The sequence below is a fragment of the Zootoca vivipara genome, chromosome 2 (assembly GCF_965207765.1).
Source record: "Zootoca vivipara chromosome 2, rZooViv2.hap1.1, whole genome shotgun sequence".
Taxonomy (NCBI): Eukaryota; Metazoa; Chordata; class Lepidosauria; order Squamata; family Lacertidae; genus Zootoca; species Zootoca vivipara.
The window spans coordinates 80795834-80812234 of NC_142584.1; the positions used below are offsets into that span (position 1 = coordinate 80795834).

At 43.1% G+C, this 16401-nt stretch overlaps 1 protein-coding gene across 4 annotated transcripts in view; it reads left to right on the forward strand.

Annotated features, from left to right (window-relative positions):
• The window catches only part of FLNB (filamin B), a 90471-nt gene that overhangs the window by 40335 nt on the left and 33735 nt on the right, over nt 1-16401 (forward strand). For all 4 annotated transcript variants that reach the window (XM_035106401.3, XM_035106402.3, XM_035106404.3 and 1 more), the window contains exons 11-24: nt 527-663; nt 1397-1590; nt 2034-2147; nt 2950-3093; nt 4284-4407; nt 4756-4916; nt 5856-5946; nt 6403-6572; nt 10112-10229; nt 10915-11177; nt 12212-12809; nt 14044-14217; nt 14867-15029; nt 16005-16165. In XM_035106401.3, the coding sequence (XP_034962292.2) occupies nt 527-663; nt 1397-1590; nt 2034-2147; nt 2950-3093; nt 4284-4407; nt 4756-4916; nt 5856-5946; nt 6403-6572; nt 10112-10229; nt 10915-11177; nt 12212-12809; nt 14044-14217; nt 14867-15029; nt 16005-16165 (2612 nt within the window). The remainder of the gene's footprint in view (nt 1-526; nt 664-1396; nt 1591-2033; nt 2148-2949; nt 3094-4283; nt 4408-4755; nt 4917-5855; nt 5947-6402; nt 6573-10111; nt 10230-10914; nt 11178-12211; nt 12810-14043; nt 14218-14866; nt 15030-16004; nt 16166-16401) is intronic.

Genomic DNA, 16401 nt, shown 5'->3' on the forward strand with positions numbered 1-16401 from the left:
TTCAGATTTTATTTAAAGAGTGGAATTTTAATGTAGGCAACCTTGGAATATCTGCCGTATTTTAACTTTTGTCGGTCCCTGTCTGTTTTCCAAGTGATGCACCACATAGAGGTTAGGCTCCCACTTCATCTATCTGTAGCTCCCAGCTCCTACTCTTTTAGCTGGACAGAGGTGATTGCACAGTAAGCTCTGCCTTGTTCTGGATTCAGGCTGTAATTGGAATCGTTGACAGTGTAGGGAAGGGTAGTGCTGACCATTGCTGCTTTCAGTCCCAAGCTTTTCCTAGAGTCCCAGGTGCATCATATCCATCCTCTCCCTACCCAATCTATCTGATCTGAATCCAGTGGCAGAAATGGAAAAGAAAGGAAGAGGTTTTTTGAAGTCTGGATCCAATCCAGGAGGTGCTTACAAAAACGCAGGAGGACAATGTTTCTAATTAGCTACATCTCTGTAGCTCTACTTGAGCCCAACTTTAGTATCTGATATTAATTGTTCCTAATCCTGCTTTCTGGTGTTTCTGTCATAGCCCATTTGAAGTTCAAGTAGGCCCTGAACCTGGTCCTCAGAAAGTAAGAGCGTGGGGGCCAGGCCTTCATGAAGGCGTTGTTGGTAAATCTGCCGACTTTGTGGTAGAATCCATTGGCCCAGAAGTTGGATCCTTAGGTAAGAACTTGCCTAGCTTGCCCTGCTTTGCTAAATGGTTATTGCATTTATGTGACGCCTGGCTAACTTCACATGGAGAAAGTCTCTCAACATCACATTGCAGTGGGTGTGGAATCGCATCCAATTGGATTTAAAAGAAATTGGTTTGTATAGCACTTCTGACAAGAACAATGACATTGTCCTCTGCCCAGTTTTAGCATGACAGGCAGTAAATGTTGGTGATGCCTTTGTTTCTCATGGTTTTGTGAAGGTTACAATGTCTCTGGTAACTTCATTATTGACCCTGCCTTTCGTATAACACCAAGGACTAATGGGTACATTTATAAGCCATTTTTCCTCCTAGAAGCTCAACGTGGCACATATTATTCTTCTTTGTCCCACTTTAGCCCCACTTTAACTTCACAAACAACCCTGTGAGGCTGAGAGACTGTGACTAGCCCCAGGGCCACCCAGTCCAGCATACTAACCACAACACTAAACTGACTTCTGACGAAAGTGATGAGAAATTTAGCACATGGCCCCTGAAGCACAATAACTGCAGTGAGTTTTCAGGTTTGCTTTGCAATAGATGGTTTCAGCTCACATAAGGGTTACCTCAAACAAAACCAGCTGAACAGGCTTTAATGCTGTTGATTTAAAAAATGGTTTTGAACAGGCAACCCAAGGTCTTTGAGTCCTATAGCTAAAGCATGGCACATCTTAACAGCACTGCTAACATGTTTGCTTCTTTTAGGTTTTGCCATTGAAGGCCCATCTCAAGCCAAAATTGAATGTGATGATCAGAATGATGGCTCGTGCGATGTGAAATACTGGCCCAAAGAGCCTGGCGAATATGCTGTTCACATCATGTGTGATGATGAAGATATCAAAGACAGCCCCTACATGGCGTTCATCCAGCCTGCTTCTCCAGGCTTCAACTCTGACAAGGCAAGTATCTGAGGAGCTGCCTCTTTTTTTAAAAAAGCTGTTAATCTGTCAGCCTTCTGTATAAACTGTGCTAGAGGGTATTCAAGGTCAGGATTTAGCCCCAATTTAAAGGAAACCTACGGTGTTTTGGAAAAGTTGCTGCCTTGTCCAGTGACATGGCAACACCAGATATGAGTCTGTCCCAGGTAAGAAGTTCACTACTGGAAAAGCTCCTTCCATTGAGGACCGCTGCAAATTTAGGCACTGGTGCATGTATGCTTTTGCATTGTAAGATGTTCCCAAGAACATCAACTGGAAAACTACCGGTACTTACTTTAGCAGTGACATGCAAGGTATATCCAGGTATCTCACTCGAACAAACTTTGGGCATTGTAGCCTGAGCTATTAACAACCTGTAAAGGTATGTTGACATATTTTCTTACGTTTCTGCTGATCTTCCTTAGGTAAAAGCTTACGGCCCAGGGCTGGAGCGGACTGGCTGCATTGTGAACAACCCTGCAGAGTTTACAGTTGACACAAAGGAAGCTGGGAGTGCCCCCCTGAGGATCTATGCACAAGTAAGGTCCAGAGTTCCAGGCTGCATTTTCTTCTCACCAAGTCATCTGGAACTGTAGCCTTGGAATTGTGTTCAGAAGTTGGGAGTTTTCTTCTTAAGGGTATTAGTCTGACGGGCAGAAATACTTAAGATGCCATATGGCCACAGGCATCACAGGATGCTGGACTTGATGGGCCATTAGCCTGGTCCTGGCATTTGCCATATTGGTGAGTGTGTGAGCCCAAGTCCTTATAAGATACAGGGTCAGGTTTATTCCTTGATAGGAAAGAATTGCACTATTGGTCTTGTTACCCAGGTGGTTTCTGGTACGTGGTTCTAGCAACACATTTTAGTGTGAATTTGGTCCTAAGTGGTATTAATTAATAATAATTAATTATTGTAAGTGATATTACAATCTGCCTGCTCTGTGAAATCTAGCTATAGCCTGTAGGATTAAAGTGGAACAAGTTTTACGGCTCTTTACAGTACATGGTGGCAGTGAAGAGAAAACAGGAAGGGCTTCCATCACTTACTAGGACTGTAGATGAGAAGATAAACAAAACACGTCTCCATCCTCTATATCTCTATTGTGTTCTTGCCTTCAAAACGTTTATACATTCTATGTACCGTTAAGATCATACGGTGCCACAAGGTATCGGAACATGTTCTGCATGGAAGCCTTAAATGTTGACCAGTAAGCTTGCACTGAAGACTCTTGACTCGCCATCATTTGTGGTAAACCAGCAGTGATAGGATTCTAAAACCATGTCGGTCTGTATGTCGCCCCTCTTAAGAGGATCCACGTTCTTCCTTTTTCTTTACAGGATGCAGAAGGGAATCCTATTGACATCCAGATGAAAAGCAAGCCGGATGGTATCTATGCCTGCTCTTACAATCCAACAAAACCAATCAAGCACACACTTGCTCTTACTTGGGGAGGAGCTAATGTGCCCAATAGTCCTTACAGGGTAAGTTTTAAAAGCTAAATAGCTGCAGCTCTTTAACCTCCAGTTGTAGCATGTCATACCATGCCTTATGCACAAACCTTTGCTTATGTTAACTGGCGTTTTGTTGGTGGTATTACACTGAGCCCAGAGGTGGAAAACTAGATCCATCTGGCAGGCTGGATCTTTATCTCCCTCACCTGCTTGCAGGCCAAGTTTGACAAAAGGGTGGTGCCACCCAGCTGTCAGTCACCTGATACCAGGTGACCAGTTTTTTTAAAAGAAAAACGTGCTTGCAAGACCCAACAGTTTTGCTGGTGCTGCTGAGCAGTACCTGAAAATTCCATTTCAGCCCTATTCCCCAAGCACCCTTGACATCATATGAGGCTGTAGGGCAGGTCGATGTGGTTTAGGCCTAAATGGTCTTGTAGGCCAAATGGAGAGGCTTGGTGGGTCTGATTTGGATGTTCTCCACCACTGCTGTAACCAAAAGTTCAATTGCTTTGTGCCATCGTTGCACATCTTTATGTGCCAGGCAAAAATATTCCTCTTTACCGAGGCCTTTGGCCATTAAATAATCTATGGCCTGTTAAAGCTTGGGTGGGGAAAACTGTTATGACTATTTTATTATTATTCTGTTATTATGCTTTTTATTAAGTTTTTATAATTATGCACTGCAAAATGTGTTCTTAATGTTGTGCACTGTCCTAGGATCTTTTGATAAAGGGTGGTATATAAATTGAAATAATAATAATAATGCACCATTAAAGATGTAAATGAGATTAGGAAAAGTTCTGACCATAAAATAAAGCAGATTCAGAAATATTCATGTTTTCTGGTCCTCTCAGTTCTTAAATCCATTTTTATTTTTTGGGGGTTGCTACAGGTTTTGTTACCATGTACAGTGGTACCTTGGTTTGCAACCACTTTGGATTACAGCCGTTTTGGATTACAACCACGTCAAACCCGGAAGTGCGTGTCCCCTTTTTTGGATTGCAACCCATTTTTTTGGGAGGCCCCATTGGTGAAAGCGTGCCTTGGGTTACAACCTGTTTTGGTTTACAACCGGACCTCCGGAACGGATTATGGTTGTAAACCAAGGTACCACTGTATTTAGGTTCCTGTTTATGATTTTATTTTGTCTCCATATTGTCTAATACTTACTGTAATCAAAGTGGCTCCTCTTTTAATTTGATGAAATGTTCCCCCCCTAGGTCCAGATTGGGCAAGGCAGTCATCCCCAGAAGGTGAAAGTTATTGGACCTGGGGTGGAGAGAACTGGTCTGAAAGCCAATGAACCTACACACTTCACAGTAGACTGCACAGAGGCAGGAGAAGGTAAAACCAGAATCACTAACACTGTTAACCTAAGCTCTATTTGCTGCTGTTCCAGTGGAACTGTTCTAGAAAGAAATGTGCTATTGGAAGTGGCTGACAAAGCTGTTAGTCCGTGTAAATGTGTTAAGCAGGAGTGGAGAGCCTTGGGCTCTCAGTGTTGCTGAAATGCAACTCCTATCAGCTTTAGCAAACATGACCAGTGGCCAGGGGTAGATGGGAGTTGGTAATTCAACAACATCTGGAAGGCCTAAGGTTCTCCATACTGGGCGTCAAGCCGCAACTAGTGATATGAGGGAGCAATTGTGAAGTCTTTTTACTAACAAATTGATACTTTTGTTTTCTTCCTAGGTGATGTCAGTGTGGGCATTAAATGTGATGCTCACGTATTGAGTGAAGAAGAGCAGGACATAGACTTTGGCATCATACATAATGCTAATGACACGTTCACAGTTAAATACACACCCCCTGCAGCTGGGCGCTACACTGTCAAAGTGCTGTTTGCTGGAGAGGTGTGTAGTTATGGTGGAGGGGGGAGTTGAGATGCCATGTTATATTGCTCTCTGGTTAGCTGAAGTTTCTGTATGTATGGCATTATTGCATGACTGATTTATTTTAAGCTCTGTTTCACCTCTCAGGGGTTCACACCTGAAGGTCCTCAGGGTGGTTTATGACAATGAACAGCAATTATAAAAACGTATCTGATATATAGAGATTGTTGTAGCAGATAAAAAACCACTTAATGGGCTCTTGGTTTCATGTTCTGCAGTTGTTTCTGACTCCCTTGCAGTTGTCACTAATATTAGAAGAGTAAAATGAAATTCAGTGCTTGCTCTTTAGAAATGAAACCTGTTTAATACACAGATAATACAAAAAAAAGGGTAATAAGTTTGGTGTTCTCTTGCTCTGTGATTGTAGTTGGAACTAATTCCAAACAAGAGTCCTTACAAGTTTCTCATTTAGCATCAGTTAAATAAGAATGTAGGGCACTTCTAAAAGGCACACACCAAGAAATAGGAATGCTTGTTCAACAGATGGCAGAAAAGGCACCATGCAAAGCATCACTTCCTCTCTATAGGGTATCTGACCACACTCTGGCATTTGATTGAATGACCACTTGAAATGTTCCATGATATGTGCATTTAGGCCAAGGGTGTTCTAAGCAGGATCAGCATTTGCCTTTCGATCTTCTGGAGCAGAAAATTAGATTAATATTAGGGTTTCTGAGTACACACACAGAATTGATTATCTCTGCCACAAACGGTTGATTTCATTTTGGTATTCTTTGTTTTAAATAGAAGGAAATCAATCACTTCATAGTCTGGTGTATGTTTGAAGATATACATTTTGGAAAGATGCCCCGGGTGTCTCATGAGCTAGTTCTTTTGTACTGTCTTACTTGGGGGAAAAAAACTTTGTATTGCATCAAAGCTTTTCTTTTTGTCTTGAAGGAAATCCCTACAAGTCCTTTCAGAGTGAAAGTAGAACCATCACATGATGCAAGCAAGGTGAAGGCTGAAGGGCCTGGACTAAGTAAAACAGGTGAGAGTTCACCTTAACTTGGTGAGTGTGGAAGTTTGGGGGGCTGTCTTGATAGCTGTTTGCTTGTTTCTTTTGTCTTCATATTAAAACACAGCAATACCCAGTTTGCGCATATTCCTTGTGCAATGGACTCCCACTTAAGCAGAAAGGACTTGCTTTTCCTCTTCTCTCACAGCTCCCTGTGTCCAAAATGTGTTCTTTAGCCTTAGGGGACTGCAGTGGGAAGGAGAAGGAAGGGGAAATCCACTAGGACACTGTTGGCTCTTACCTATACAATTCTGCATTTAGGAGAGATCAGTCCATTGATACAAAAAAACTTAATTTGTGTCACAAAGAGTCCAGTTTGGTCTTAGCCTGGTGTCTTCATTCTGTTACAAGAAAAAGAAAGCATGGCACACCTTCTTTCTGAATATGCCTTAAGGGGTGATGATAAATTCTACTTTTTCTCCTACTTAGGTGTGGAAAATGGGAAGCCAACACATTTCACTGTGTTCACAAAAGGTGCTGGAAAAGCCCCTCTGGATGTTCAGTTCAGTGGGCCGATGGCAGGAGATGCTGTCAAAGATTTGGACATAATTGACAACTATGATTATTCTCACACTGTAAGATACACTCCAGTACAGCAGGTAGGATTTCCTATAAGGGGGTATTAATGTGATCTCTCTTCTGTCTCATGGCTTGGCCCCAGGCAGCATCATAGCAGCAGGACCCAGAGGAGGACTGTGATCTCCTCTCCCAGGGGTGGTTTGGCTGAACTATCACTTTATGTTCAAAATTATGTTGCTAGCTGCAACTTTCATTTTCGCCCCTAGCAGTTTAAGTATAGTGACTGCTGTGTGCTTCTGGTGAGTGGTGTTTCTGTTGGTCCTTGTATGTAAATCAAAACTGAAAAACCCAACAGGTCATTCTGGATTGGATCCTTAACATCCTTCTATAACTCTTCTTGTAATCCTTAGCAGAGCAGACACTGGCTTCTGCACTGCCGGGCATCTGTATTGGTCCATTGATACAGGTGGTGTCTCATCTAAGCTCATGCTGAGATGAGCCTTTGGGTATTTTGTGCAACTTTTAGGTGTCCATAATTTGGAATAGCTGGGTTCTATAGGCTTTTGTTTTAGTTGGATCTTGGTAGCAGAAACTTCAATGCCAGCTTTCTCTTTGGCATGCCGCTTGTGACACTGGCTGGTGTAAATAGAACTGGAGTTTATGACTTTGGAAAACAGTAGTGCTGTGTACTAAGCTCCAGCAACTTGCAGCAAGCTTGCAAGTGGTGGGGTGCATTTGAGGGGCTGTCTTCAAAATATGGCTGACGCGTGTTGACTGTGTTCTTTGGAAGCCAGTTAACTGTTCCTGGCTTGCTTACACCTCAAAGTACTATTTTTTCCCTATGCTTACCAAATCCAAGATACACGGATGACAGCTAAGCCATTTTACTCTTGCTTCCTTACAGAATTGTAGAATTGTGGTTTCTACCCATTTGCATAGAGCCTTGTTTGTAAATGCTTCCTCGCATAAAAAGTTCCCCGCGTGTCCCAAGAACATCCCTGCTGGTTCAGGCCAAAGGCCCGTCTCTCCAAGCATCCTGTTCTCACAGTGGCCACAAGTGGGACTTGAGTACAACAGCACTTTCCACAATTGAGATTTCTAGCAACTGGTATTCAGAGGCATGATGTCTGACAGTGTAGGCAGTACATAGTCATTGCGTCTAGCGGCCAAGAATAGCCTGATCGTCCTTTAAAGTTATCCAAGTTGTGTGTCATAAACTAGCACATTTGGGAGAAGGCTACACTGGACCTAACTCACAGGTGATGCTGGCTTATTGTGTGCCGGGAACCACTTCTGCATGGAGAGCATTCAAAAATGTGACCCATTTTCTGGGTGCTGTGTAGAATATTTGGCCCATAGGCTCCCAGCTTAGATAAAGGAAGCGGAGATAAACTCGGGAAACTGAACACTGGCATTCTGCCAGCATTCTGTCAGTGGTTGAAAATCATAGTAGGTGGTGGCACTGTTGAGAAATACTGCCTTATTTGAACACTGAACCATATGTACATTGCATTTTTGAAGCGAACGTTGATAGAGGTTCTGGAGGCGGAAGGGGAGAGTGAGCTGGTTAAAGTGAATAAGGGGTGGAGTAAGCAAACATTGCAGTCTGATCTTTTGCTCTGTCAGTCTGTAAACATAGCAGTGACAAATACTACTTATCAAACATTAAACTGCTCCGGGCCCTGTGAAAATGTAACTTCTATTCCCAAACGCCTTATCCAAGGGATTAATTTCCAGAACTGCCGCATGATATGCACCTTAGTCACAGGGAGTTAACATGCTATGCTTTGCTGGCCCGTGCCCAACTAGCTTAACTGAAAAATCTGAATTTCAAAGTCTCTTCTCTATAGCCAGCCTCTGTTCCTTCAAATTTATTAGTGTTCTACAGCAAATGAACAAAGGGAGGCTGAAGATTCTGGATGCATTAATCTTGTGCCCATATGGGAACATTGCAGACGAATGCATGGCAGTTTCTAGGCAGTAAATGCTTCGTTTCTTGGCACCTAATTTAGCTGTTTTACAGAATCAAAAGTGAAGTTGACCGTCTGTCTTTTGTGGTGTTAATAGGTGCAGCTCAGACTGTAAGGGGTGAATGGGAAACTAGGAAAGCAGGTTGCAGCCAACTTATGGGTGGCCTGTTCTGAAGTTGTTAGAAATGCCTTAGATACAGAACGTTGGATTTTGAATGGGCTTGGTCTGTTAGGTTTAAACGATTGGAGTTGATATATAAAACCAGCCTTTGCCATACACAAAGGTTTTATCAACTGAAAATTTCTAACACTTTCATTAGTGGTTTTTTGTTTTTGTTTTTTGTTTTTCCCTTCCTGTATCTCTTATTTGTAGATTATAAATTTGATAGTTACAGACTTGAGAGTATACATATCCACATTATACACAGTGTAGAGGTCAGGAGGGTGGCAACACAAGAATGGGCCTTCTCTGCAGTGGCTCCCTGTCTGTGGAATGCTCTCCCCAGGGAAGTTCACCAGGCACCTTCACTATACATCTATAGGCGCCAGACAAAAACATTCCTCTTCAACCAGGACTTTGCCTGACCTGACATTCTATACCCTTTTTAAAATGCTGGCACTTTTCCGTGTGTGTGAGATCTGGTTTTTGTTTTAATTTTATGTAAGCAATTTTTAACGTGAACCACCCTGAGACCTTCAAGTATAGGGCAGTATAAAAAAGCCGACGTTTCTCCACAGTTTTTCCGGGTCATGTGGCCAGCATGACTAAGCTGCTTCTGGCGAAACCAGAGCAGCGCATGGAAACACTGTTTATCTTCCCGCCAGAGCGGTACCTATTTATTTAATTGCTCTTTGATGTGCTTTTGAACTGCTAGGTGAGCAGGAGCTGGGACCGAGCAACGGGGCTCATCCCATCGCAGGGATTCGAACCGCCAACCTTCTGATCAGCAAGCCCTAGGCTCAGTGGTTTAGACCACAGCGCCACCGCATCCCTATAGGGTGGTATAGAAATAAAATAGATAAATAAATAAAGTAAAAATGTAGAGGACCCCAACAGTATTTTTGCACATCTATAAGAAGGGTAAAACAGTGAACCTTGACCTGCAGAGTAGTCGTCGTGTTAATTCTGATGTTTTGCTTTGTGCTTGTATTAAGCCCTTGCACATTAACTGTAGCTAACTTACTGAAATTTGTAGAAAATAGATTAGTTTGAAACACAGTAGGCTTAAGAGTGAAGCTGGCAAAATACGGATCCTTATAGGGCAAGACTGAGCACAGGCTTTCATCCATAACAGGGCAGAGCATCTTGGTGTCCTAGTAAAAGCATAGTAGTATTTTAGCCTTTAAATCCAGAACTTCTTAAAGCTTCACGCCAAGGCTGCATCTGCACAAAACTTGCTTCCGCTACCAATTGAGATTTCTCCTACCAGTTATTTACTTGCCTCTACAACTTTGCTTGTATATATTGCCGGACAATTTTAAGTAGAACTCTGGAGGTTTGGGATGGGCTTTTGCTTCCTGGTGTCTGAAGATATGCATGATGAAGTATTAGGGGGCAGTTGTATGTCAGACTCTGCTGCTGTAGTTTCTGGCTTGTAGCAAATATCGAAAAAAGAAACAACATTTTCCAATCTGTCCAATCTCTCTAGGGGAGCATGAATGTTCAAGTGAGCTATGGTGGTGATCCCATCCCTAGGAGTCCTTTCACTGTAGGTGTTGCTGCTCCACTTGACCTAAGCAAAATTAAAGTTAATGGCCTGGAAAACAGTAAGTAACTTAAGTAACGTGAGCCTTTTCTTTTTTTTTACTCGTGTACAGAATAAACTTATCCGGAAAAGAGGTCAAGATGCTAGTAGACACCTGAATTGACAGATTTCACTGTTTTGTGTATTGTGTAGAACTCCTGAGTTTGTTCAAACTTGAGAATTTTGGGTGGAGAAGGGTGTATGTATATGTTCTCGCTGTTAAATTGAAATTGGCTGGTCTCTGCTTTGGAAAGAGCAGCCCATTTAAGGCAAGTACTTGAAGCGAGATTTCTGCCTGTATCGGCAATAAAAGAAGTTGTGAGCTTAGAGGTCGACATTGACCTTGGACTTTCCTTGGATAAGTTCCTTTCAATACCCAAAATGTGGGGTAAGAGAGAGAAAAAAGCAAGGCGTTGAAGCTTTCCTGAGTTCTGCCCATTAAACTATTGGAAAGCAGGAAATTCTCCTGGTTCTAAACCCTTCACCAAAGCTTCCTGTATGATGTTTGCTCTTGCTAAAATGTTTGGTTGGATATATTGAGATAATGGCTTGCAAAATGGAATAGTAACTCTACATATTTTGGAATGTACGGTCTCCCTATGTCGTTGTATTGATAGCCGGTATGAATTTTGTTCTGAATAATATGACCTATGATCCGTGTAGAGAAAGAGAACATTCTGTAACTGAGTCTCCTTTCCTTTCTGAAGGAGTCGAAGTAGGGAAGGATCAAGAATTTCTAATTGATTCAAAAGGTGCTGGTGGACAGGGCAAACTCGATGTGAACATCTTCAGCCCCAGCAAGCAAGCCGTGCCATGTCTTGTGGAGCCTGTAGTAGGCAAAGAGTGCAGCACTGCAAAGTATATCCCACGGGAGGAGGGCCTTTATCTAGTCGATGTAAATTATGATGGGAATCCAGTCCCAGGAAGCCCTTACGCTGTGGAAGCCACTCTGCCACCAGATCCTTCCAAGGTGAGCTGTTGCTAACCCCTGCTACATGGGTGGGTGAGATTTGGATGCTTCCATTGCTTGGCAAGTTGTGATGTATGTGCATCACACTCTTTAAAAGTGTGGCAAGTGTTATCTTTTAGCAGAAGCCCATAGGTGCAAATTTGGGGCATGGTCCCACAGACATAGATGTGCATTTGCAAACCTTACCCATTCAAATTTCACAGAAACTAAGACTTTAAAAACCATCCAAATTATTTAATTTGCACCCTCTCAGATCACCTGGGAGCACTTCCTCTTCAGTTAATTTGATCAAATTGCGCTCATGCTATCCCCGTTCATTATTTCTTCAAATGGTTGATATTTATCCCCCACCATTCAATTTCCCTCAAATTCATTATGGACTCAGAAATGTCCCCAAAGATGTATAGTAATAGCCATGGATCTTAATTGCTTTCTCTCTTGGCGTTCTCATATATTACAAATTGGTAAATTCGTTGGTTATGCAATGAGTTTACGAAGAATTATTTTGGATCATCTGCGATTAGGCATTAATGTCAGGCGTTTTGGTAACGATCTAAGCTTCTACGTTATTTTAATGCATGTTGAGCCTTGTAGGCAGGATTAAAAGGCCTATTTCTTTCGTAGTTCCTGTTGAAGAAATGTTGGCGATTTCTGAAGAAGTTAATGATAAATCACATGGGATCATTTTAGCTCTTGTTTTCCTTTGTGCTGATTGGGTCAACTCTCTTGCTTTCAAAACAGATTAGACTAATGAGAATCAGGTTGGCGGCAATATGCTAATTAGGCCAACTGTTGTGCAATGTCGCTACATTTTCAAAATTGAAGAAAAAAATAATGTTGAGCTTGAAATCTTGCTGACTTGTGATGATAACTTGTGATAGTGATGATAACAGTACTTTTGAACAGTAGAAATACTGTTTGGTCTTTATATATCTATTTAGTGAATGCAGACCACTAACATAAGAGAACTCTAGAACTGGCTCTGATCCCTTCCTGGTTAAATACTTAATTTAGCACTTTCCTATCCTTCCCAGGTGAGAGCCTATGGTCCAGGTCTTCAAGGAGGCCTTGTTGGAAAGCCTGCTGAATTCACAATAGACACCAAAGGAGCTGGAACTGGTGGTCTGGGGTTGACAGTCGAAGGCCCATGCGAAGCCAAGATAGAATGTTCCGATAATGGGGACGGCACTTGCTCAGTCTCCTACCTGCCTACGAAACCTGGCGAATACCTTGTGAACATCCTCTTTGAAGACGTCCATATTCCTGGCTCTCCTTTCAGAGCAGACGTTGAAATGCCGTTTGACGCTTCTAAAGTAATCGCCACAGGCCCTGGGCTTGAACGTGGCAAAGTGGGGGAAGCGGGCTTGCTACATGTAGACTGCTCAGAAGCTGGGCCTGGGACTCTGGATATGGAAGCTGTGTCTGATTCTGGCTCCAAGGCAGATGTCGAGGTTCAGGATAACAAGGATGGGACCTACGCAGTTACATACGTCCCCCTTTCTGCCGGGATGTACACACTCAAGATGAAATACGGCGGAGAAACTGTGCCAAATTTCCCCGCACAGGTCAAAGTTGATCCGGCTGTGGACACAAGTCAAGTCAAAGTGTTTGGGCCAGGAATTGAAGGGAAAGGTATGCCTTCCTTAGTTTCTTTATAGGTTTGTAGCACTTGTAGAATCTAGTTGGAAGGGGACCAAGGGTCATCTAGTCCAACCCCCTGCAATGCAGGACTCTCAGCTAGAGCATCCATGACAGATGACCGTCCAACCTCTGTTTAAAAACCGCCAAGGAAGGAGAGTCCACCACCTCTCGTGGGAGACTGTTCCACTGCCGAACAGCTCTTACTGGAAGAAAGTTTTTCTGAATGTTTAGTCGGAATCTTCTTTCTTGTAACTTGAAGCCATTGGTTCGAGTCCTACCCTCCAGAGCAGGAGAAAACAATCATGCTCCCTCCTCCATGTGAAGGCCCTTAAGATATTTGAAGATGGCTATCATATCTCCTCTGTCTCCTCTTATCTAGGCTAAACATACTCAGCTTCTTCAAGCACTCCTCATAAGGCTTAGTTTCCATACCCTTGATCATCTTGGTTGCCCTCCTCTGCACACATTCCAGCTTGTCAACATCCTTCTTAAATTGTGGTGCCCAGAATTGCACACAAAATTCCAAGTGTGATCTGACTAAGGCAGAATAGAGTGGTACTACTACTTCCCTTGATCCGTATAAAAAAATTGTCCAGTAGCACCTTAGAGACCAACTAAGTTTGTTCTTGGTATAAGCTTCCGTGTGCATGCACACACTATACAGTGGTACCTTGGGTTATAAACACTTCGGGTTACAGACTCCTCTAACCCGGAAGTAGTACCTCGGGTTAAGAACTTTGCCCCAGGATGAGAACAGAAATTGTGTGCCGGCAGTACGGCGGCAGCAGGAGTCCCCATTAGCTAAAGTGGTACCTCAGGTTAAGAATGGACCTCCTGAATGAATTAAGTTCATAACCAGAGGTACTACTGTACTTTTGTCGTCACTCGCATGACTCTTAACCTGCATATCCCAGTACATGCTTAGATGTGCCCTGGCAGTTCACAGTGCTTTCCAGGAAAGCACCCTTCCCGCTACCAAATCACATGGCTCACTTCCTCATTTCTGTGGGTTGATAGTGACTCATGAGACTGTAGAAAAGCACCCTGCCAAAATGTGTCTTAGGTGAGCAGGTTTGCGGGAAACTGCTTGGTTGGGATCATTCTTGCATGATACCATTGGGGTCTCTTGAGTACCATTGCTGTCTCAGAGTGGTTGAACCTATTTCCATGCAGAAGCATGGAATTCTTGCCCAAAATGAAGCTATTTTCCAACTTTATTTCATAGATGTTTTCCGTGAAGCGACCACTGATTTCACCGTAGATGCTAGACCCTTGACCAAGACTGGCGGAGACCATATCAAAGCTCAGATTGCAAATCCCTCTGGAGCTTCCACAGACTGCCTCATCAAAGACAATGCCGATGGGACATATGCAGTAGAGTTCACGCCCTATGAAAGAGGTAAAGTCTGCTAGTTGCTACTGACTTTGGGAGAATAAGGGAGGAAATAGATCGTACTAAGCAGTACCATTCTGTATTTTAACACACGTTAAAGGGCAGGCTTGCTCCAGGACAAGGGGAGCCAACTTGATGGCCTCCAGATGCTGCTAGACTAAAACTCTCATCTTCCCTGACCATAGGCAATGCTGGCTAGCAGAGCTGTAGCTAGGTGATCTTGCGCCCCTGGCAGAACCGCCCAGATTGCGCCCCCTAGCCATGGACAAATTAGCTCTTCTTTCCGACTCTCCTCCAATCCCCCACCTTCCACCCATTCAATTCACCCTCTATTTAAAACGATTTCTTATGAGGCAATAATCAGTATTTATATTTACGGACATATTTTTAGCTGATTTTGCACACACACACCCATCGCCTGTGCCCCTGGCAGGGGCCCACCTCACCACCCCCTAGCTACGGCCCTGCTGGCTGGTACTCATGAGAGTTGTAGTTGGACAACATGGGGAAGGCACTACATGTTCTAGAGTAAACTCTCTTGCATTCTGAAAATAGTTAATTCAAGTAAGGTGGAGGCTAAAGGTCAAAAACCTGTGATATAACTTTCGCAATGCTTCAGAGACTTCTCCAGTAAACCTTCATCATCTGCTTGCAGGTCCTCACACGGTTGAAGTAACCTATGATGATGTTCCTGTACTAAACAGCCCTTTCAGGGTTGATGTTACGGAAGGATGCCATCCTTCTCGGGTGGTGGCCCAAGGAGCTGGGCTACAAGAAGCCTTCACAAATAAACCAAACCCATTCACTGTTGTCACTCGGTAAGTATGATGGACTATATTTATTGGTGGATCTTACACCGATCCTCCCGCAGTGGACCCCCTGCAAGACTGTGCAGCCCAGTGCACTGGTTCAGGAACAGAACTTCAGGAACAGTAACTTGAGTTCCAGTTGCTTTTATTATATACAGCAGAGCAAAACCAAAAGCAAAGTATTTGCAAGTCACCATACACAGCTCTCTCATCTAACACACACCAGCTATCTCCAGACTCTCTCAAAACTCCCCAACAACGACCTTGCAGTATCATGCTGCTTAGCAGGGAACTTTCATCCAATCACAGCCTGTTGCTAGGACTCTAGGTTGCTGGGCAAACTTTAGTCACTTAGTCTAGCCAATTTGGCTGCTTGCCAGCTTTCTAATTGCTTCTCCAAAGCTGCCTTACTTTCTCAGACTTTAACAGTATTCTGATACGTTAATGTGGGCAGAGTAAGCTGTGTATTTGTAAAATAAAGTTGGGAGATCTGACTGTAGGTGCATGAAATAGAATTGCTGGTGTCCTTGCTTCTCCTCCCAAAGTAGCTGATTGACGGGGGCATGCCATGGGCTAGGTACAAATAGCAAGAAGCAACTTAGAGCTCTTGACATCACCACATTGTCATCTTCCTTACAAACCCGCCCACACACCTTCAACTCACTGCTTTGATTCTTGATGACTTTCACTAAACTGTCTTTGTGTGATTCACACGCCTGCCAAGTAATGCCCTCACCAATGACTTCAGAATTCCCCAGGCTAAATTGGACTTGAAGAACTGAAGAAACCATTAATCAATCAACATGTAGACCTACCTGCACTACAGGTTCTTATTCTTCTCAACTGATTGGTAGGCTACTGTCAATTTGAGAGAATGCAGCAGAAAACAATTAGTTGCAGTCATGCAAAGCAAAGTGAGCTCTTGAGTTTAAAATGTGTAATAGAAACATGTTAACTGTTTTTTCTTTTCTTAAATGCTTGCAGAGGGGCTGGAATTGGCGGCCTTGGAATAACTGTTGAGGGGCCCTCAGAATCCAAAATAAGTTGTAAAGATAACAAGGATGGCAGCTGCAGTGCAGAATATATTCCTTACGTTCCAGGAGACTATGATGTCAACATAACTTATGGGGGCGAACACATCCCTGGTAAGACGCTTGCATCCTGAGGTTGGATTCAAAGTAAAAGCCTGTGAACTGGCTTTCATGTTCGAGAACACTTTTTTTAAAAAGGATGTTAAATAATGTGTGTTGCATTTGAAAAAGTCAACACATCATGCTTTTGTAAGAACATTCCCAGTGGGTCTCGTAGCAGAGTCTTTAGATTTTTGGGAATACACAGCAAATAGCCATATTGACCTATAACACAATTATAGTATATTTTA